Raw genomic sequence first — 21736 nt, 5'->3', positions numbered from 1 at the left:
TGGTTATGGCTATGGTTAAAATGTAAAGGTTAGGTAACCCAAAACAGAACTCAATGCGATATTGCAATTTAGCTGTCAGTTAGCTGCTCTCTGGGCCAATTAACTTGCATGTTATCTGGTTCTCAATGCTCATTGTTCGTTGTTGCAATTTGTTGTGTGCCCCCAAGACTCGACCGATGATTTTGCGGTTTTCCTTTCACCCCCCTCTCTCTATCTCTCTTACTTTTAGCTCAACTGCGCCCCTCTTTCTGTACGTGTGTATAGTACATATATCCGTTCAAGTGTGTGTAAACAGTAATTATCTGATAAATGCCTCGGCGCTGAAAAAATTGATAAATTGCTCATATAAACATTATGCTATAATTATATCGCATGTTACTTTAAGCAAGAATTTTTGATATAGTTTCATTTGTGCAAAGAAAAAACCCAACAACACACATCATTATAAAAGTTTGCTAAATCAAGTATACGACCAGAACTTTCCAAATCGTATATAATAGGTATTATAGCAACAATCAGAGACATTTGAGAATTGCATTACAATGGGATGTATAGATTTAAGTATCTAACAAAAAACTTGTTTAAAGGAATCGTAAACAAAAGATTGATTATATATATTTTCACTCAATTCTAGAGAGACACTTTCATTTTGATAACGAATCAATGAATGAATGGGTGAACTTTCCATTAATGCTCTAATGACACTCATAAACTAAACATCATAAGATTTATAGGCTTGATAGACAATCATTGTCAGACAATCGGCAATCGATCAGTTGATAGCAAATCTATCATAGTTGGCTCGCGCTTTGTGAGCAACATTTTGTTGGGGTGTGAATTTTGAGTTTTTGTTTGTTAGACGACTCCTCTTGGCTAATTTGTAGCATTTCATTGTGTTTATGTTTGCCATCAGTTTTCAAATCGAAATCGACAATGGTATGCCAGACGAAACTCAAATAACAAACTCTGCCACACACACACACAAATCTTTCTGCTGGTTAGCGTTGATGGCAATGAGGATGACGACGCACCATGACCCACGACGACGACTACCAAGATGATGATGCCTCAGACGGCGATGCCTGGAATTGTGTTTTGTTTATTTATATAATTTCAGTCAAGCTCAATTAGACTCACACATATACAACTAGGAACAGGATATAAATATAATTTTTGATTTGGTTTACACCAAGCAACATGGTAATGATAGGTGTCCTTCTCTTTCAATAGCAGCAAAAATGCTTAATTTTTAATCTGTAGAAAATATATACTAAAGTCCTTGCAAATAAAGCAAAAGTATAAGCCAAGGCAAAGGAAGACCTTTTTGACTTATTTAAGAGCGAGAGAACTAGAGAGAGAATAGCTAATCCTAAGAAACAACAACGATTATCACGACTTATTGGCAATGTTCAGAATCATCAGTTTAAATCGATATAAAAGACGTTATCATTAAAATTGATACGAATTTTTTTGACAGTTTTTCTATTTAAAAAGCAATCAATTGACTAATGGAAACCTGCAAAATAGTGTTTAGTCGTAAAGGGCAGTCAGTAAGGGAGAGAAAGAGAGAGAGAGGAAGAATTAGGATGGGGCACAGAGATGAAGATTATGGGCATTGGTCTCGTGGCGTTGTTTGTGGTTTTGTTCTGGGGTGGGGGCTTTTAGCTTTATTGATTTAAAAAAATGAAAAATTTATGTTTAAACAAAAATGCGCCATGCAGCCAAAAGTCATTCTGGATCTGGATTGAGATTGAGAATCGAAATGTTAGTGGTGGGCATGCCGGATGGTATGGTGTTTAGAAGCTAATGGAGTGGAGGAGCCTGGCGTTTGGGGCATTGGCGCCACCACTTAAAAACAACATGAGCAAGAAGCTTGTGCGGACTTTCGAATTGAAATAAATAAACAAACAAACAGAAGGGAACACAACAAAACAAAATAACACCACCAACTCGGAAGGCAAAGAGAACAAATTGAGGCAACAATTTGTGGCATTGGAATTGGACAAAAAAAACACACTGCCAAGGAAGTGCACTACATATGTACATACATACTTATATAGTCCAAATCCAATCCAAATGCGAAACATTTACCTATATATATATGGCAGTGGCAATCGAGACAAGTCGGTAAAACGCTTTTGATGCTGGCCAACGGAAATGTAATCAAAAAGTGCTCTATATGTTTGTATGTGGAGCACTGCTATAAATGCGACCAATGTAACAATACAAATAAATTGCAATCATTCATCAAAAGACCAACAGAAAGAAGAAAAAAAAACAACCAAAAACAAAAGAAACACACCGCAAAGTTGCAGTTGCAGTTGCAGTTGTCGGCTTCAATTGTTGCACCTTATTTGGGCAATCGGATGCTGGATAATGGAGGGGAACCAAGGACGATTCACACAGTTACTAAGCAAATTCACAGTGGTTAAAGTTATCATAATCAAAATGTAAATTCTAGCTAGGATACCAAAGAAACTCTGCCTAAAATATAATTAGTCCCCTTGAGCTCTTGAATTTTAAAAAAGATATCATTTAAGGTACTAAATATTTGACAGAAGATTTAAAAAGGCGTTGAGGTATTCAAGTCTTTTAGAAATTTCAATAAATATTAGTTAAATATTAATACTGGGATGATCATTTGAATGATAGTTAATATAAGAATCGTTTTCTACAGGACTAATAGCTTTAAATTCTCTCACAACAAATGCAAATTTGATTGCTAATGTTATCTAGAATTACAACTACATTTTCATAATAAAATCCGTTTACAAAATACATTTTAATGAGACTAATACGAATGCTTTCGAATTGGTTAGGTTAATTTCAAGTGTCTTGGATTCATTTTATGTCATTTAGGTTTCAGAACCTTTGCAGACACTGTCGATTGTCGGCTTATTATATACGTAAGATTTTTCCTACGAATTTTCAGCGGGTAGCAAACAGATCACCAGCTTAGCTCATAAAAGGAAGCAGAGGCTCTGCAACGTCTTTGCCATGGAACAATCAAGCATGACGAAATGGCAAAGCGGCTTTTTGGCCACAAGATACCAAGCTGGGTACATCAACCTGGCTCTCTGATATGCAAATGTATCGCCTGAGCTAAGAGTGAAATAATGCGCTAAAGGCACAAAATGTCAGAGTCAAATGTCTCGGGGAGTCGGGACAACCGACATGGGACGTCGTCGTCATTGTCGTTTTCTTTGTTTTTGTCGCAGTTGTCGCATTGGATTTGCCTTTGTGTTTCAGCCGCAAAAGTCAATTGTAAGGATGCCGACTGATGTTGCTGCTGACCTGCCATGGATTTGGATTAGTTAGCTCCTGCTGGGCATCTTAGATTTTACAACTACTACTGCGGAGGCGGAGGCCTAATAGTAGTGGCTGCTTTCACTATTTATGTATATAGCCTTGCTGTTGCCTTTCTCCAAATATTTTGATAGCCTTTTTACCATCACTTGCTGTTTGTATGTGTGTGTGTGTGTGTGTGTGTTTATGTGTGACATCTAACACGAGTGGTGCGCCTGGTGCTTGGTCCCTAAAAAACGCTGTGTGGTCCTATGTTCGTACTCCATATGCTGCTGCAAGTGAAAGCATTTCTCTGGCCACTTGAGGCATAGACAAAGCCATTAACCTACCGCAGTTTGTATAAAACAAAAATATATACTTGTATATACACAAATTAATAGTTTTTGATGGTGAAGGCAAAACTGTTAGGCGATTTACGACTTCCTCATCGAGCATCCTGCACTGATTTCAATTTCAAATTAAAAAAAAAAAACCAAAAACCTTTACCCCTAGATAGATAGACATCTTGAGTAGGGTTTGAAGGCTTTCATTCAAATTGCTTTGCCTTTAATTGATCTCAAACTGATTTGTGAAAACTTTTTACCTCTCCTATGCATTCAGCAACAAATTAGTCGTTGACCAAAAAGTCGCCAAATAATTTAGTTGAGAATGCTACCAACAACAACATCAGCAACAACAAGACTGTGAAACAAAGGCCAGTGGAACGCTGATCAGATTAAGTGCTTATAACATGGACATGACTCCATTGACTAACAGGCAAGAAGCGGCAAGCAGAAGAAGAAGAAGTACAACAAACAGTCAAAGCAGTCGGTAGCTGGTAGCAAACACAAAAAAGCGCACAGCTTAAACTGCCGCCGACACATCGATGGCCGATGATGACAAAGACAAAGACAATGTTCGTTCCCAATCCCCAATACCAATACAACAAATCCCAATCCCAGTGCACTTTTGTCGGCAATTGTTGCCAGAGCCCTACATTTAATAGGGCATTTTAGTCGGCCTTAAAAATTGTAACCAACTAATTAGTTACGAAGATGATCCAAAAAGGCTTAATAAGTCCCATATTCCAAATTAATTAAGGCACTAGACGAATCAAAAGTATATCAGATATTATAAACTATTAAAAGGAGACCAAAAAAAGACTACAAAATTGGTTTAAGTTTGTAAATGAGAGAGAACTTTTCGAATATAGCATATAAATCCAGATTTTCGACTCAGTAATTGAAATTATTTTCGATTTACAGTATAAGTATTAATCGGGTTTGGACAACCAAGTCAAGGACTCACTGGGAAGAAATATGTCCCCAGACCCGTGGAACTCTCCTCTGGATGGTATTTAGTATTCTTTAGTGGGTAGAATGACAGTCAATGTAATTGGTAATTGTAAGTAATTTAAGTAGTCCAACTGGCCTAACAAATATAAGAGAGCACTTGCCCATGCTGGGGGTATATAACACACACACACACTGACACACGCTTGGTCTCACATACAGATCTCGGCAGCTTCATCTCTCCATCTTAGTTGAACGCCGAAGCTTCCCTCAATTGGCGGCATTAAACGAGACCAAAACAGAAAAAAAAAAAAAAAAAAAACGCGGAATCGAACTGCTCCAGCAACCTACAACTAACCAGCTATAGTCGTGGGTCGTTGTCGCCACATGATGCCTGCCCACTCTGGCACATTTTGGCCATTGTTCTCTTCAGCTAAGACTGGAAGCAATAAGTGCTGGTGCTGCTGCTGCAGAAAAAAAAAATGTCAATATTCTGATTCCACGAAAAGCCAAACGAATGAAACGAACGCATCCAAAATCCCAATTCCCATCACCGTCTTGTCCCTCCCCCGCTCCACAGTGCTTGATGCCCCTTTAGTCCCTGGCGAACTGATGTCGCGCTGTCCATCTTGGCAAGCAGCTTAGTTGCATTCACATCTCCACCACATCCATCCTGCGTAATTCAGTTGCAGTTGCTCTTCTGGTCAACAGGATGAGATGAGAACTGTGTGTAAGCCAAAATGGCGTATATCAGGCAACAACCAAAAAAAAAAACAAGCCCAAGAGAGATGCAAGGGGCGGCTCGGTCTCAATCTCACGTGGAATACACAAAAGCGGGCCGACCAACGGGCGGCGGCAGATCAAAAAGCTTGCAAAATGGCTCACAGTTCAATAGGCTTTTGTGCTGCTTGCAGATGGATGGATGAAAGGGAGGAAGAGGCGCGGAGGGGATTGGGTGCGGGTTTGAAGTAAGTTGGCAAGCGGTTATAATGCGCTTGGATATGCAAAATTGCATTGAAATTTGAATTCAATTCAAAAGGCCGTTGCCCGTTGCATCTCTGAGTACAAGGCAAGAGAGGAGAAGGAGATGAGGACTGGTGGGCGGGACGGTATGTGTGTGTGTGTGTGAGTTGCGATTGGCATTTTGGTTCCTTGATTGCGCGACGGTTGCCAATTTGAAAGAAATCAAAAACTCTGCCGCCATTCAACTTCAGGCCCATTCGAACGAGGGTTACTCCTCTCTTGTTCTATCCTTTGTAGTTGACCAAATTACGCAACTGGCGGATATCCAATATAGCCTCTTGTTCTCTTTTTTGGTTTACAAAAGGAGTTTACAGCTGCCGCTTGAAATCGGTAGCCAGTGGCAGGAATTTGCATAGTGCACCGGCCAAGTCGACACAAAACAACAATAACAACAACAAAAACAACAACAAAAAGTGGTAAGAAAAAAATGAGCCTGTTAATAGCCGCCGACAGTTACAAAGTGCCAGGCAATTGTGGCAAATACCAAGCTACCAACTCCAACTGCACCAACTCCATCGCCATCAACTTCAATTTCGACTGCACATGGGCGTGTTGCTTGGGGGCGTTTGTGTGGCTGTTGCATTTGGCTTTCAATTTGCAATCGAGCTGGCTACACCTCTGGGCGTTGCAGCTCCAACTTTTGCCGCAATTCATAATTATAATTGCAACAGGTAAATCGACACGGGGCAAATGGGGGGGTCATCAACATTGTTGGCCAAGAAGCAAGTCCAAGTGCGGCTGTCGGTGATGGTTGGAGCCATATTATCTAAATTAACTAATTACCAAGTCCCTAAAGTGCCAGTAAGATGTCTTAATTTGGTAAGCCAAAACAAAATAAAGTTTATTTTTAAGAAAAGTTTAAGAATTGTAAAAAGTCTCTAAATATTTAAATCAATTCAAAGATAATTTATTAAAACATTTATGTATTGAAGATTCTATTAATTCGTTGCCTTTTTTTAAATTGGAATATATAAAAGTAAATTGGGTATATGTATAAAATATTATCAAAAACTAAAAAAAATAAACAAAATATGTAAAAATACAGTTTCTAAGGAATATTTTTCTTTTTTTGCTATGCATTTTGTTATAAATTGAGTTTATTAAAAAAAAATATTTAAATCAAAAATAAACTAACCTTTTCAAGTTTTATTTCCGTTAGAATTTTTGTTTGCCGTCGTTGTTTCAGGGCTGCAATAAGTTGAACTTACACACTTTAGTTCACATATACACGCACACACTGATCTTACACACACAATTAAAAGTTGAGGCTTCTTTGGCAGCGACATTTCGCCGGCCATTGCCAGCGGAGCCCCTCTTAATGTTTTAATTACCGAAATATTACCTTTTTGTAAATATATGACCAAGATGATTGCGAATAGAATAATTTAATCGCGTATTGCTTTTACTTTATGTCGATCTAATTTATTTGCAATTTATTCACACGCGAAATAAGAGAAGATTAAGAAACAAACCAAAGCGTCGCGTGCCAAAAGAAAAAAGGACAGTGCTGCCATATGACATAAAAAAATACTGATTAGGTGAGCAGAAACTAGCCGAAACTAGCTGAAACACGCTGAAACTCGCTAAAACAGGCTGAATTGACGGACCTGAAACTGAAAACTGGCAGCACCGAGAAGAAAAACGGTAATAAGAGAAGGAGAGTTAAAGGAACTGCTTTTGCTTACTTTTAATAGAAAAGTTGCACTCTTTTCAATTATAATGCTAGCAGAATTAAACTTAATTGTAATTTGTTTTTATTTTACTATCGGATCCCTATAAATAGCAGCCTAAATGGAGAATTTGAGTAGTAAAGCCTTTGAAGACTAAATAAGCTCGTTTCATCGGGCTGATGAAGAGAACATATGTATGTACATATGTACATATGTATGTATGTATAAAGGAGGACTTCATAATTATATTAAACTAGAATACAGTTCTTTATACATACATACTATGTAGTTTTACTGTATGTTAATAAAAGGAAACCCTCTTGAATTCTATAATTTTACCAAAGACATGACATAACATTTAATTCAACATTTCATTTGGCAACGTTTTCGAGTAAATCTTTTATCAATGACCATGTTAATGGCGGAATTGAGCTAATCTGGACATCTGTGGCAGGGGTTTAACAGGCTGTCGTAAATGTATTGAAGGCTTTGGACAGCATTGAAAATGCGCTCCAAGCTTACAAACATACATACATACATGTCCATGGATATTTGTTGGGGCTTTATGTGTGTGGGAAACCCTTTCAAGTCCTTTTGATGGCTCCTAACTGACTGGCAAACAAACAAATCTTTGCTGTCACAGTCTCATTCATCGGCGATATGAATGCAATGCAAACGAATCCAATTCCATGTTAGGAGTAACCAAGGATGGTCCATTTAAGGGGTGAGCGGAGGCGGATTGAGTGTGAGCGGATATGAAACATATCTCCGGTTAGCAGGCAGGACATTTCCGTTGGCTCAACCCGCCTCCGTCGAGCTGTCATAAAATCGCATATACGAGAGTTTTGTGGGATTTGTGGCAGGATATTGCCTAAAGGGATACGCTGCTGCTGTTACTCGTTCAACTGTGTAACAATTTACTTCTGTTTTTTTTTTTTTTGTTGTTGTTTTTTTAGTTAGTCTTGATGGGCATTTGAATGCAGCCTGCTGTCATTTGCAAGCAGCATGAGAGGAGAGAGGAGAAAGAGGAGGAGTTGGAGAATCAGCAGATATTTCAATTGAGAGACACCGACACCTGACACTTAAGCGCCACAGCCACGAGCAAAAGGACGAGGGACCAAAATCACGTACCAAGGCGTTCGTCTGACAAATGAGACAAAGTGACACAAGTCAATCAAAGCGTCCACTGCTTCCCAGAGTGCTTGGCCACGAAAATGCGAAATGCTTATAAATTTCATTCGATTGTGGCCCAATTTACTGCCCACTAAACTTCCACACGAAAAATCCAGCGCTTGCCCCTTGGGGCCGAAATGTATTTAAATGAATTCCATTCCAACGGGTCGAGCCAACAAGACCCAGACCAGGCTCTACCCAAAAGTGATGGGCACATTTAAAACGTCAATACCCATTGGCTTCTCGACTCTCACAGAGACATGCGGCGCGTAAGCTTGAAGTCATTGAAGTGGCGGAGACAATGAATCCTGTCAAATCAAAGTAACGCAACGTGCTCAGATGTTCTCGCGATGAGGATAAGACTGTTCTTAGGCCACGGCCAGGTGAACCACTCAGTTGGCTTGCCAAATCCATTAGAGTTAAAGAAATTTTGATTCTCAATTCAATTTGCGTTTGCGTTTCAACGAGCTGAGGGATACATTAGTTTGGCCCCAAAGTGGGTTGCCAGCAAAGTTCTGCATTAGTTTATATAATTGAATAATGGCATAACGATAAAATGTCCCTCGGCCAGGTATTCCTTTGGCCTGAGCCCATAATTCTTGCAGATCAGCGCGCATCCTTCAAAAGCTTACAAAAGCCTTGTGGAACGGCGGCGGGGGGACAAGTGATAAGTGAATGCAAAGAATTTGAATATTTTGCTGCCATCGTCGTCGTCGCAGCGTCAGTTGACATAAATCGTCAATGACAGCAACATCGCCTCCTTTTGGCCTCAAACACGCAACGCAATGGCAAAAGGCGACTGCCGGACAGATGAAACACGACAGACAACTGTAATCCGCGCCATTGTACACAAAATGATGAGGCTCGGGATGGTCTCTCTTCGGTCTGGATGGGTCCACTCCTGTCAGCGAGCTCTTCAAAATCAATTCTAATCGATTTAGGACACATTGACAGCATTTATTGGCAGCATGCGCGTGGACGCGATACCAAACAACACCTTCAAAACACACACAGCCAACACAACCAACAACAACAACAACAACTAGCCGGCAAAATGTCAACAGCATTTTGGCTTAAATGGCCACAAGGTAGCCGCAAATAAAAACCAAATAAAAAATATCTATATAAATAAAAACAAAAAGGCAAAACTGTGACAAAAACAAGTCAACGGCAGGGGCAGCATTATCATTATCTCAATGGAAGCTGATTGAAAACAGATAATTAAAATCTTCTAATTAGGCGGCATGTTCACGCACACACACACACACCAACACAACACAAATACTTGTCAGTGTGTATGTGTGTGTGTGTGTGTGTGTGTTACCTTAACCACTGTCGGCTGTCAGAGAAAACAAGTTCATAAATCTTGCGTCCAACAAATCGTTTTGCAACATGAAAGAACATTACATACTTAGTAAAAGAAGGGGCAAAAAAAAACACAGTATAAAAGAGAGAAGAAGACCAAAAGACAAAGCCAACACCAACAAAAAGCCCAACTAAAAGAGCAAAATAAAAAGTGTCCCATCAGGGATATCTTTTGCTTCTGGACAGCGATTACCTTGCCATTTAGCCATATGATATCGTGATGGTCTCTTTTCTTGTTTGGTTCTTGCTCAAATTGATGTGGGAAAGGAGTTTTAGTTTACAATTAAATAGGTAGAGAAGACTCATAAAAGTTGCTATTATTGAAAATTTAGTGTAGTCGTTTGGATAGAGTTCGCTAAACTTTAGTTTTAACTTTAATAGCAATTTAGCTTGCGGAGAATAAATCCGATTTTTCCATCTTTTTAAATGAAATTCATTTTTAAAACCTTAATTTAATTTAAACTTGATGGAGATAATGCAATCTGTTAATTTATATTTCAGAAAGCTAAACTTTTCTTAGCATTTCAAACGAAGATTAAGATATTTGGTCTTTAAAATGTGGGAAAAATGTTCAAGAGATTTTCAACATCAAGAACTCAAGACCATTTTTTATCTTCGGTTTTTGGAATTTCTCAGACTAGTTTATCTAAACGTCTTTTCTCCTAGACATTAAGCTGTAGATAGAAGTATGCAATAAAAAAACTCACTTACAGCCAAAAAGTATACTTTAAATAGTTTCAGAGTCTTCAAAATAAAAATAAACAGATAAAAGCTTATGGTTCAAAAGAAATTTTAAAACTGTTTCTGTGGACAACCTTATTAGACAACATATTTTAATTATTTTATCATTGTCGTCTTAGACTTCTAGAGCTTACGTTTAGACATTTTATTAAAGTAATATTAAATTTAAATTATTTTGGAAATTTTATTCTGATATGATTGCACAAAGTGTCCTTCCATTGTGGATGCTCTTTCTCCTTTTCATATGCCATAAAGGAACTTTATCATCTGGCGAGATGTAGGCTATGAAATAATTTGAATCTAAACCATTTTTGTATTAAATGTTCTTTATTATTAGCCAACTCAACGCAAAGTATTCCGAAACTGAAGTCAGGAATTGGCGAAGAATGTCCTGGGGTAGTTCGCGTTCTCTTAAATCTGCCCAAATGCTCATCCGACCAAGAAATTATGTTTAATGATGTTAAAATAAATGCCCAGAAACCCTCTAAACTTGTGAAAAATACATAAAAATGTTTGATTTACCATTATTCTTCTTAAAACTTGCTAGTTAAAGGAACTTATGAACGTTTTGACTGAAAAGATGTGGCAAATTTTCTATGCATTAGCCACATTGGTTATGATTTTCTGATAGATTTCAATGCCCTTCAAATAGGTATCGACATGAAGCCATTCGTCATGATCGTGGAGCAAAACTGGTGTGTGATTCATGGGCGAGAAGCCCAAGGCAGGTATGCCCACCCGTCTGAGGTAACGACTGTCCGTTCCGCCATTGAACACTTGCAATTTGATGGCGAGACCCCCTGAAAAAAAGATGCCCACCGCTTATATTGGTTTCATCTATAGACAATAGGTTACTTGCAGTTCATCAATGGAATTTTTAAAGGTCATCCAAAAGGGATTCGATTCATTCGTCACTGTTGGTGCGGTATGCGGTCTTCTGTGCCAAGGCATGAATTCTACCTCAACTCCACCGCCAGCCTCTTCAGCCCATCTTAAGAGCTTTAGAACTTAGAGTTAGAATTTAGAAGCTCAATTGCTGCTTTAACTTACATCAGCTTCGAATTGCTCTAAATTAACATCGAGTGCTACACGGCAATCGAAAAAAAGACTCAACATGGGAGGAACAACATTACTTTGAACTCCCCCACTTATGGCATTCAGATTGATTGTGGTCACATCACCTACAGTGAGCTGTGGATTCTGCTCCAATCTTTCAACCTGACTGCGTCGAAAGTCCATCATCTTGCCGAGAATATAATTCATCTTTTCACCGGCAGTATTTGATAGTAAAAGTGAACCATGGCCAGCTTGACCGCTTATCTTAAAGGTGACACCTTGAACGATGAGTAAGTTGATTGAAAATTTATATGCCAAAAATCGAAATCTCACATCGTCCTGTGCGCTCTGCATAATAGACTGGAATCTCGGCTGTAGGCGAAGCCATGCCCTCATCCAGGCTAAACCCTATATTCAAGTTACGAAAATCAGCAGAGTCCACAAAGGGAGCCATTCCCAGTTGTCCACCAGTTTCCTCATCTACTTGAAGGGTTCAATTATGGATTACACAATATGAAAATCGTTTTTCGATTACCTGCAACAAATGATATATGAATTGTGCGCTTCAATCTGACTCCATTGCGCTTTAGGGCTCTTATGGCGGCCAAATATTGCATTCCCACACACTTCATATCTTGAGAGCCACGGCCAAAGATGCGACCCTTCTCATCAATGTCGGCGGCAAAGGGTGGATGAGTCCAGTTTTCTGGATAAACTGCCACCACATCCATATGAGAGTTGAGCAGGACAGAGGGAAGTTCTGGCTCTAGACCCTGCCAGGTTAGAACAGCAACCGGTGCCTTCTCATCGATGGGATAATGAACAACTATAGGCAATTCCAACAACTTGGCTTGTTTGCGAAGGAACTCCAAACAGGGTTCTATATGAATTATGTCGAAAGAAACGATTCAAAAGAAATTTCTTTAGAAACTTTATCTAACTAAACAAACCATAATCTGGATTCGGGTGTACACTAGGAATGCGTAGATATTCGCGAAAGTATTGTAACTCTTCATTGGATTCCCACGTATTGGAAGACATTTCACAGAGACGTTTGCTACTCTCAATCTCTCAAATTTAACTGACAGACAGTGAGTGGAATGCGTCTTAAAATAAATTTAAAATTATGTCTTATCACGAAGAGATAGAAATATTTGTTTATTTGAAAGCATCTTCCTAAACATTGGCCACATTGCTTATAATCTTTGTGTAGATTTCCACACCCTTCAAATAGATGTCAGCCTGAAGATATTCATCATGATCATGTAATAGAACTGGAGTATTATTCATGGGGGAGAAGCCAAGGGCAGGAATGCCTACTTGGCGTATATAACGACTGTCAGTGCCACCCGTAAAGATTTGTGGTTTAATTTTAAGGTTTCTGCAAATGCAAAGAATTATCATTTAAAGGTCATGGTAATTAGACTGCCAACTCACAAATCGTCAATGGCTTTCTTAAAGGCCAACCAGTAAGGATTACTAGCATCTGTGGATGTGGGCTTTACTCGAGGTTGCTTCTGCTCATATTCCAGCTCAATGCCGCCACCAGCTTCCTCACACCATTTAAGCAACTGTCATTAGAAAGAGAATAGTATTAGACTTATAGGCGGAATCTGGGGCTCCATAGAGAGATAACCTACCTTAGCTTCGAACTCCTGATGATCCACATCCAAGGCTAGACGGCAATCGAATCCTGCTGTAAGCTGTGGTGGCACTACATTGCTCTGTACTCCACCCTCTACACGTGTCAGATTAATAGTGGTCACATCTCCAATGCTCAACTCTGGATTATTTGCCAGCATTTCAACTTGCACTTGGCGCAATGCCATCATTTTACCAAGAATATAGTTCAACTTCTCGCCAGCTGTATTTGGCAACAGAAGCGAACCGTGACCAGCTGAACCACTTATCTTAAAGTAAACTCCTATAAACGAATATAAATTGAATAAAATTAAACATTCTCCAAGTTATTATTCTCTCAGAACTTACGCCAGACACTGCGTTCGGCATAGAAGACGGGAAACTCTTCTGTCGGCGAGGCGAGGCCCTCGTCCAGGCCAAAGCCCACATTTAGTGAACGAAATTCCGAAGTATGCACAAATGGACGCATTCCCTGGCGTCCACCCATTTCCTCATCGGCCACAAAGGAGATGTGTATGGTGCGTTTGCAGCGGACACCATGGCGTATTAGCGATCTTATGGCAGCCAAATATTGCATGCCCACACACTTCATATCCTGAGTTCCACGAGCGTAGATGCGACCCTTCTCATCGATATCGGCTCCAAATGGTGGGTGAGTCCAATTCTCGGGAAAAACTGGAACCACATCCATATGGGAGTTAAGCAGCACCGATGGCAGCTCGGGTTCCAGACCCAGCCAGGTTAAAATGACCACTGGATTTTGTTTATTCAGCGGATAGTAAACTTCCACAGGCAAATTCAATAGTTTTGCCTGCTTTTGTAGAAACTCCAAGCAGGCATCTGAAACATGAATCACATTTAGATATATATAATGAAATTTATGATTTATATTACCATAATTTGGATTGGGATGGACACTGGGAATGCGCAGATATTCCCTAAAGTATTCCAATTCTTCATTCGATTCCCATTTGTTGGCATCCATTATCTGTCCGGCTATACCTCGATCCGTTGTGTTTGCCAGCTCAAATGCTACTGAACTGATCAAGTTTGTTGTTTTTGTTTTGCTGCTGTCCAGCAAAATTGATTTATTTCTATGTACATACGATGATAGTCTGTAAACGCCAACGCGTTGACGGATACAGATAATTTTATCAAATTTAAACATTTTTGTGGAATTTACGAATATATTAAAAGTAAAGACCTTCTATTCAAGATAGACAATCTAGGTTACAGTGAATGCTGCTTATCATGGAAACCCATCTATGCACATAACATAGAGAGTATTTAAAGTCTTCACTGTACCTTATCGCTCTTTATATAATTTTCAAATGTTTACACTATGCGATAGTGGGCGAGAAGAAGATTTGAAAACCCATATATACATATATAAATGAAAGTCCAGTCTATCTTAGTTTATCTTTAAGGTTAATAAGTGCCTTTTTGATAATGTTTAATGATGTGTGTTTTATTTTTTATCACAAAACTCAACCTATCACATCAACAGCTAAAAGACACAATCAAATCGAAAGTCACTGGCCTAGAAATTTGATTTCTTGTAAGATGGAAAAATCCAAGTTACTTATCAGAAATAACCAATACTCTTTAGTAATACAATTAGTAATGTTAATAATTTAAATATTTAACTTTAGTTTTAAGTTTGAAGTAATTTTAGTATAGAAAAGTGAATATTATTAAAAAGTTAAGTTTGTTTTATAAGTTCTCGACAAGTAAGTTACTTTTATTAGCTCTAGAAATTAACTTTCCACTCAACGTTATCTTAAAATTAAGCAGTACAAAATGTTTTTAGGATTAACCCAATTAAAAATTTGTAATGAATTCGTTAAAAGTATTTTCATCAATCAAGGCATTGTTCTCTAAGATCAAGATTACCTTAATATTAATATAAAATATTTAATCTCAAAGATTAGAGGTAAAACGACCCGATAACAAGCAGATCCAGAGACTAGAATACAATTTATTAATAGATTATGATATGCTGAATCTAATTTTGTTTAAATTTGCTATGATTCAGTAAATATTGTTAAATCAGGCAAAAATTACAATGAATAAGCATAACTTTTACAAAATGATACGAGGAAATATTAAAGAAACTATTCAATAACTATAAACATATGCATATATTGAGAAGGAGCTAACTATCAAACTAAGTGTCAATCCTTTGATTGGGCAAACCAGAAAGAATGATCTAAATAACTCAAACACTCATTTGAGTAATGGTAAAATGTACTTGAAAAATTGCTTCATGGAAATGTTTTGTCTACTTTTAGGGTTATTCGATTTATTCTTACGATACTTTGAAATCGTTTCATTTATTTATGAATACATAGTTAGTTATACATATGTATGTACATACAGCAGCTTAAAAAACACTATAAACTTAGGTGGAAAGAATACCAAAAGAAAATGATCACGATCAGGATGGGCGTTTCAATCTCTAGTCTAGTCTTTACGTTCAAACAGTACTGGGAAGGGTTTATCCTGCGGCGCTTGTAGCCAATTATCCTCTGAATATTTCACATTGTTCTCTGTCTCAATCACATGGAACGTGTAGGCATGGCGACTTTTCTGAGAGCGATTTGGTTCGCTTTTATGAACCACATTCCCATGAATGATGATGCAGGTGCCTGGCGAATCAAAATTCAAAGTTATTGTTTTGGAATGATAGGAATAGTTCAACTCTTTACTTACCTTTGCTCACTTGCAATGGCGTAAAACTGGACTGTGGATAGATGGGAGCCGCACGATCATAGACCATCAATTCATTGGCATCTTTATCGGGATTACGTACATAACGACGATGTACTCCACTTTTGTGCGAGCCCTTGATGAACTGAAGGCAACCATTTTGCAGTGTGCAGTCCTCGAGGGCAAACCAGAAACCCACAGCGGAATTTGGTTCTGTATGCAAATACCACGAGTCCTGATGCGAAATAACTTCACCGCCAATGCCTGGATTTTTGTAGATGTACATGCTCTGACAGACTGCTGGACGATTGAAATTCAGTTGCCAGCAAATCTCACGCACACGATTGCTAAAGGTCACGGCATTGAATGTTGAATGCTCCACATGCAGGGCATGGCCCACTTTGTTCAAAGCGATCATGGGATCCACCAGCAGCTGACCCTCTACCCCCACAGCTCCCTTCTCGAAGAAATAGCGCACTTTATCGCCCGATTCCATGAAATATAATTCCTTGCTGTGAGCATCTTCCGCCTTGATGGTACTGAAAATTTTTCGATTCGTTTGTGGAGCCTCCATGCATAGAGCACGTCCAGCTTGATATAGCGAATCGACCTCTTCCGGTGTCAGAAAGTCCTCGATGACAATGTAGCCATTCTCATTGAGCTGCAAATGGATAAATTACATAAATTATTATTATTCAAGCGGATGAAGGTCTTGAAATTGAGACATAAACTAGTTACTGCCCCCTTATCTTTGCGCCGTCTAGTCTGGTAATCTCAACGACCCACTGACGGAGTGATCGACCAACCCAACGATCGATCGATCGATGGAATAGCCACATGCGGCACTTGGCTTATCTCATTCACAGTTTACTCTTTGTTCGATTTGTTTGCCATTCAAAATGTTGCTAACTAATTAACAAATTCCTATGCATGTCAAAATGTTAATTCTATTTGACACATGCAAAAAAAAAGAAATAAATAAAAACCTTTTGGCAAGTAAAACCAAAATTCGTGCTCATTCATTGAAAATCACTCAACGTGAAATTGAAAATTCACACATTTTCTAAAGACAAATGTTTAAATTTTACACAAAACAATGACACTTTGCTAAATCGAAAAGTTCAATATATGTATATATGTATATATTCTGTCGTTTATTCAAAACAAAAAGAAGAGTATTTCAAATGCGTTGTTGATGATTTCTCGTCACGCTAGGGAAATTATTTTGTGGGGGTGAGTTTCGTTCCCGCTTTTCCGCCTTTGAGTGATTTTTGTTAAATGAAATAAAAATGAAAAATGAAAATCGAGAGTAAAAATAGTCACTGTGACTCAAGTGGCGGCCCCCCCTAACACATACATGTACATCCATACATACATATGTATATGCCGCCTCACCTGCAGTGATCAAAAACTAGATCAGCTGAGTTTCAACTTAAGGTAATTCATACAAAGGCAAGAGGAAATTATGTAGATTCGTATGTGGGTCTAGTACACGGCGTGTGCATGGAAAATTACAAAGAGAAAGAAAAAAAACTAGATTGAGAATTGAGGGTCATACGTTTAAGTCCAGAATGTCATAACATAATCGTAACCAATTTGATAATATTGCATATTCAATTGAAGCTGATATGGTGTGTGTGTGTGTGTGTGTGGACAGGGCGGGCATTTCATAATAGAGCCGGTAAATTATTATCATTTGTTGAACAAGAATTCTAACACGAGTTTGTTTTTCATTAGTTAATATTAGCTAACATATGTATGTATTTGTTTGGCAGAGCTTAGAAACCAGTTTAACAAATATTAAAAATTTAAATGTTTTGTCTATTCGATGCTAGAAATATTCAAGAATTGCACGTGTCAGACCTCTTCTGGAAATGTTCCCGAAGAGAAATTCAGATAATTAAAAATTGTTTCCTCAATTTGGTTGTTGTTTACGAAGAATTTCCTTAGTCACCTTTTGTCCAGGAAACAAAGAATGAGAAGGCTTTTCCTGCAACAGTTTTCCTCCAAGAAATGTTTATGGAGATGACACTTAAAATTAAAGACGTTGAAAAAGAAATAAAATGAAAAGATCATGCAGATGACTAACTAATCAATGACTACAAGAATAGATTGCAAAAGAATCAAAACAAACAAAAGTTCAAATTTGGGGGGAAAAAGCGATTATTCCTATACCCTTGCAGAGGGTATTATAAATTTATTGTTTGTATTGGTAACGGAATTTCGGTAAATAAGGGATTTAAAGGATCTTTCTCTATTTCATTTCATTACTTATTCACTGTGTCAGCTCATAATATCATAAATTAAAAACTTTTCAAGTGATCTAATACAAATTTTGATATTGTTCACTTGTTAAACTTGTGCTTTTGAAATTTGTAAGTACTCACTTCATCCAATAATTTGCTATGCATTTTGTTCGTCTGTTTCAATTATTCAATAATAAAATATATAAACAAATTGAAATAAAAACACTCTTATTTTCTTCAGCGTTCGTTCGAAACTAAACTGTAAATAAATTTCGAACCTGCAAATAAAAACGCTCCCACACGTTGATAATTTTTCGAAATTTTTGCCCACACACAAATTGCTCAAGCCTGAGTCTGTTAGTTAACGCTTGGATGTTAATTAACAGAGCAGAGCTGCCAAGGTGGTTGCGAGAGGCTGTCAGCTTTGAGCAGAACTCAAAATGAGCGTCTAGGCGGCTAAATTTAAAACCGAGTGGAATGGGTGTTTTCTGTCAATGATTGCCATTGATTATTTTGTAGAACACAATGACGTTCAGCTTTCAGTTTAATGCGGAGAACGGCTATCTAGAAGGACTAACGCGGGGCTTTAAGAATGGAATGCTTAGACATTCGGACTACCTGAATCTAACCCAATGCGAAAATTTGGATGACATTAAACTAAATATTCAGGGCACTGAATATGGTAATATATTTGTTCAAGATCGATCTCCGGTTCGTGTGGATGTGATTGAGAAGCGTATGCGTGACAAGCTATTGGTGGAATATAGCTATATACGGGATCATAGCACTGAACCTTTATCCACATTTCTCGAGTATATACGCTACCCCCATATGATCGATAATGTTTGTTTGCTGGTCTCAGGACTCAACAATAGACGACCCATAAGAAAACTACTTGCAATGTGCCATCCCCTGGGACTCTTTGATCAACTGGCAGCCATTAATGTGGCTGCCAATTCAAATGAGCTTTTTGATGCCATATTGATTGATAGTCCTCTGGCAAAATACATACCGAGCAGCTATGATGAGGACTCCTTTCACGATATCGATGTAGAGATTCTTCGCGGTACTCTGAATAGAGCTTATCTGGAGGATTTTTACAGTTATTGCAAGAATCTGGGTGGCACCACAGCCGATGTCATGTGCAATATCTTGGCCTTTGAGGCCGATCGTCGAGCTATCACTATTGCAGTGAATGCCCTTAATAGCGAGTTGACTCCGAGAGCTCGTCTGAAGCTTTTTCCCACTTGCGGCAATATTTCTCCTGATGGCCTGGTGGCTCTATCGAACGCCTTGGACTATGATGCTGTAAAACAAGCTTGCAGCTTTCTCGAATATAGTCATATGTTCGAAAATATCGAAAGGGATACTGATGGTCTAATCACTCTGGAGGATCGCTTCCTAATGCTCGAGGCCAAAAAGCATGTCCATTCGTATTTGCAGCAATTCCATTTCGGTGTCTTCTACTCCTACATCAAATTGAAGCAATTGGAATTACGTAATGTCATTTGGATATGTGAATGTGTTTCGCAGCGTCAACTGGATAAAGTGAATGCTTATATTCCGATACCCTTGGACTCTTGAGGTTTTCATATCTTCAGCATTGATTTGTAAATTTTAATGAATGTAAAGCGAAGGGAGTTTAAATTCAAGTTATGATATTATAATGTCAAATGCGTAAAAACATGATCTTCTAGTCTCTTGAATATCCATAATTATGGATTATAATCGAATAATTTGTTAATAGAAATTAACGAAAACCTCTTAAAACAAAAAATTGAAAGCTGTCAAAAGCTTTTTACGGTACTTTTTTTTTTATTTAAGTTCAACAAAACTTAAAATATTTTCTTTTCATCTAAATATTTCCTTTGAGAAGTAATGTTTGTGACAAAATAGAGACCTACATATATGTACATATCCTTTTCCCATACCAAAAACTTCCAAAGTTTTATACACAGGCTGCCCCCGGGAAAAGAAGCATGTCCCGGTGAATCCCCGAAAATGCTTGCTGACACACATTCACATGCATGGATGTATAAATAGAGCCGCTTATCATTGACATGTTTGTAAAATTTGAATCGGTGAGTCGCCGTTAAGTTCTCATCGCAATCTCCACTGCATGATATTCAAATACCTGTACATTTGTATGTACATACATACAATATGTGTAGTTGTAGTTGCTTTTGTGTTTTTTTCCCCAAAACCTTGCGACAAATCAGCTGAGTGGTTAACTAAAAAAAAACAGGGGAAGAAGAGGGCAACGACAAAATATGCGCAAAAATATGTACATACATGTTGTTGGTGCTTTAATTTTTGTTTTTGTTGTTGTTGTTTTTCGGTGAAGAAGAAGATTCTGGTTTTTCTTTTTCGCAAGTTTGAGTTTCGTGATTCTACCTTGCTTGTTGCTTGGGATTCTTGTTAGTTGGGTACGAACGTTTACGAATTTCGAAATCGAATGAATCATCGGTTTTGGCTGTCGTGAGAGTTAGTTTGTTTTCATTTCTTTCACATATGTATATATATCTATGTATATATAGATTATATATAAATGTATAAAGATACTTTTCCAGAGTCGCTCGGCGAGTGTCTTTCGGTATGGTGTATCTATGTATGTATGTGTGTATCTATGAAACTTTTTATCAAGCGACAAAAAAACTATTCCAAGCTTTAATATTATACGGCCAGTAATAAGTTTGTAAATTACATATATAAATAGATGAATGTATGTACATACATACATATGTATGAGCTTATGATAAAGTAGATAAAAAAAGTCTCAATTTACTGTCAGAGATTTTCCGCATTTTTTACCATTTTCCATTGCTGTAATGTACATTTGTATCTATGTACATATGTACATACATACATATGTACATATGTATGTATATGCTTAACGAGTTCAAGTTTCCTGTTCTTTGCAATTGACTTCTTCTCCATCTTTGCCATCTCTTACCGTCAAATTCCCCTTCATTCCTTTCATCAAATCTAGCCATGGCTATGCTGAATACTTGTAAATCTTGTTTGCATCTGAATAGGCAGGACTAGATATGTACATACATATGTACATACATACTTAAACCTTATCTTCAATACTTGTCACCAAAAATAAAAACGCGTTAAGTATTATTTACTTTTCCATAACAGAACTTGTAATATTATTATCATTATCATTTAAGCGAGAAACGTCCGTTGGTTTTACAGAGAACCCTCGCTATATGTGCTACTGGCTGAGAAACTTTCTTACCATATGGCCAAATGTCAAGGTCCATTGCACAACATTTAAATTATCTTTTTAATATTCTTTGCCTATTTAATTACGTAAATATGAATCATCGAATTACCAATGCATTTATTGTCTGAATCATTTTAAAACCTATGATTAATTTGGCAGACTGCAAAGGGCACAAGTTCTTCAACAGTATTAGTTAAGTTACTACAAGAGTAAATAACAGTCAGGGCATTTGAAGAGCGCCGCTTCCTATGCGTATTATATTTAAAACTCAAATCTGTGTACATGAAACGGTTTTTTTTGCCC

The 21736-nt window shown here is 37.9% G+C and overlaps 4 protein-coding genes across 4 annotated transcripts; 1 reads left to right on the top strand and 3 right to left on the bottom strand.

Moving 5' to 3' along the window:
• Positions 1-11061: 11061 nt before the first annotated feature.
• LOC137585159 (aminoacylase-1-like) lies at positions 11062-12662 on the bottom strand. Its single transcript, XM_068300819.1, has 5 exons — positions 12556-12662; positions 12141-12485; positions 11939-12085; positions 11600-11883; positions 11062-11548 (listed from the first exon to the last, which is right to left on the bottom strand). Exons 1-5 carry the CDS (start codon positions 12644-12646, stop codon positions 11387-11389), a joined length of 1029 nt encoding a protein of 342 aa, XP_068156920.1. The 5' UTR covers positions 12647-12662; the 3' UTR covers positions 11062-11386.
• A 67-nt stretch (positions 12663-12729) lies between these two features.
• LOC137584882 (aminoacylase-1-like) lies at positions 12730-14546 on the bottom strand. The gene is made up of 5 exons (XM_068300467.1): positions 14141-14546; positions 13595-14086; positions 13246-13529; positions 13043-13176; positions 12730-12986 (listed from the first exon to the last, which is right to left on the bottom strand). Exons 1-5 carry the CDS (start codon positions 14412-14414, stop codon positions 12782-12784), a joined length of 1389 nt encoding a protein of 462 aa, XP_068156568.1. The 5' UTR covers positions 14415-14546; the 3' UTR covers positions 12730-12781.
• A 975-nt stretch (positions 14547-15521) lies between these two features.
• Positions 15522-18497, bottom strand: Phyhd1 (Phytanoyl-CoA dioxygenase domain containing 1). The gene is made up of 3 exons (XM_068300212.1): positions 18343-18497; positions 15959-16616; positions 15522-15894 (listed from the first exon to the last, which is right to left on the bottom strand). Exons 1-3 carry the CDS (start codon positions 18364-18366, stop codon positions 15710-15712), a joined length of 867 nt encoding a protein of 288 aa, XP_068156313.1. The 5' UTR covers positions 18367-18497; the 3' UTR covers positions 15522-15709.
• A 172-nt stretch (positions 18498-18669) lies between these two features.
• VhaAC39-2 (Vacuolar H[+] ATPase AC39 subunit 2) lies at positions 18670-19881 on the top strand. Its single transcript, XM_068300936.1, has one exon. It carries the CDS (start codon positions 18727-18729, stop codon positions 19783-19785), a length of 1059 nt encoding a protein of 352 aa, XP_068157037.1. The 5' UTR covers positions 18670-18726; the 3' UTR covers positions 19786-19881.
• Positions 19882-21736: the final 1855 nt, after the last annotated feature.

The sequence above is a fragment of the Drosophila tropicalis genome, unplaced genomic scaffold, assembly GCF_018151085.1.
Source record: "Drosophila tropicalis isolate 14030-0801.00 unplaced genomic scaffold, ASM1815108v1 contig_878, whole genome shotgun sequence".
In the NCBI taxonomy this organism is placed as follows: domain Eukaryota; kingdom Metazoa; phylum Arthropoda; class Insecta; order Diptera; family Drosophilidae; genus Drosophila; species Drosophila tropicalis.
This window is presented reverse-complemented; position numbering and strand designations above follow the sequence as displayed.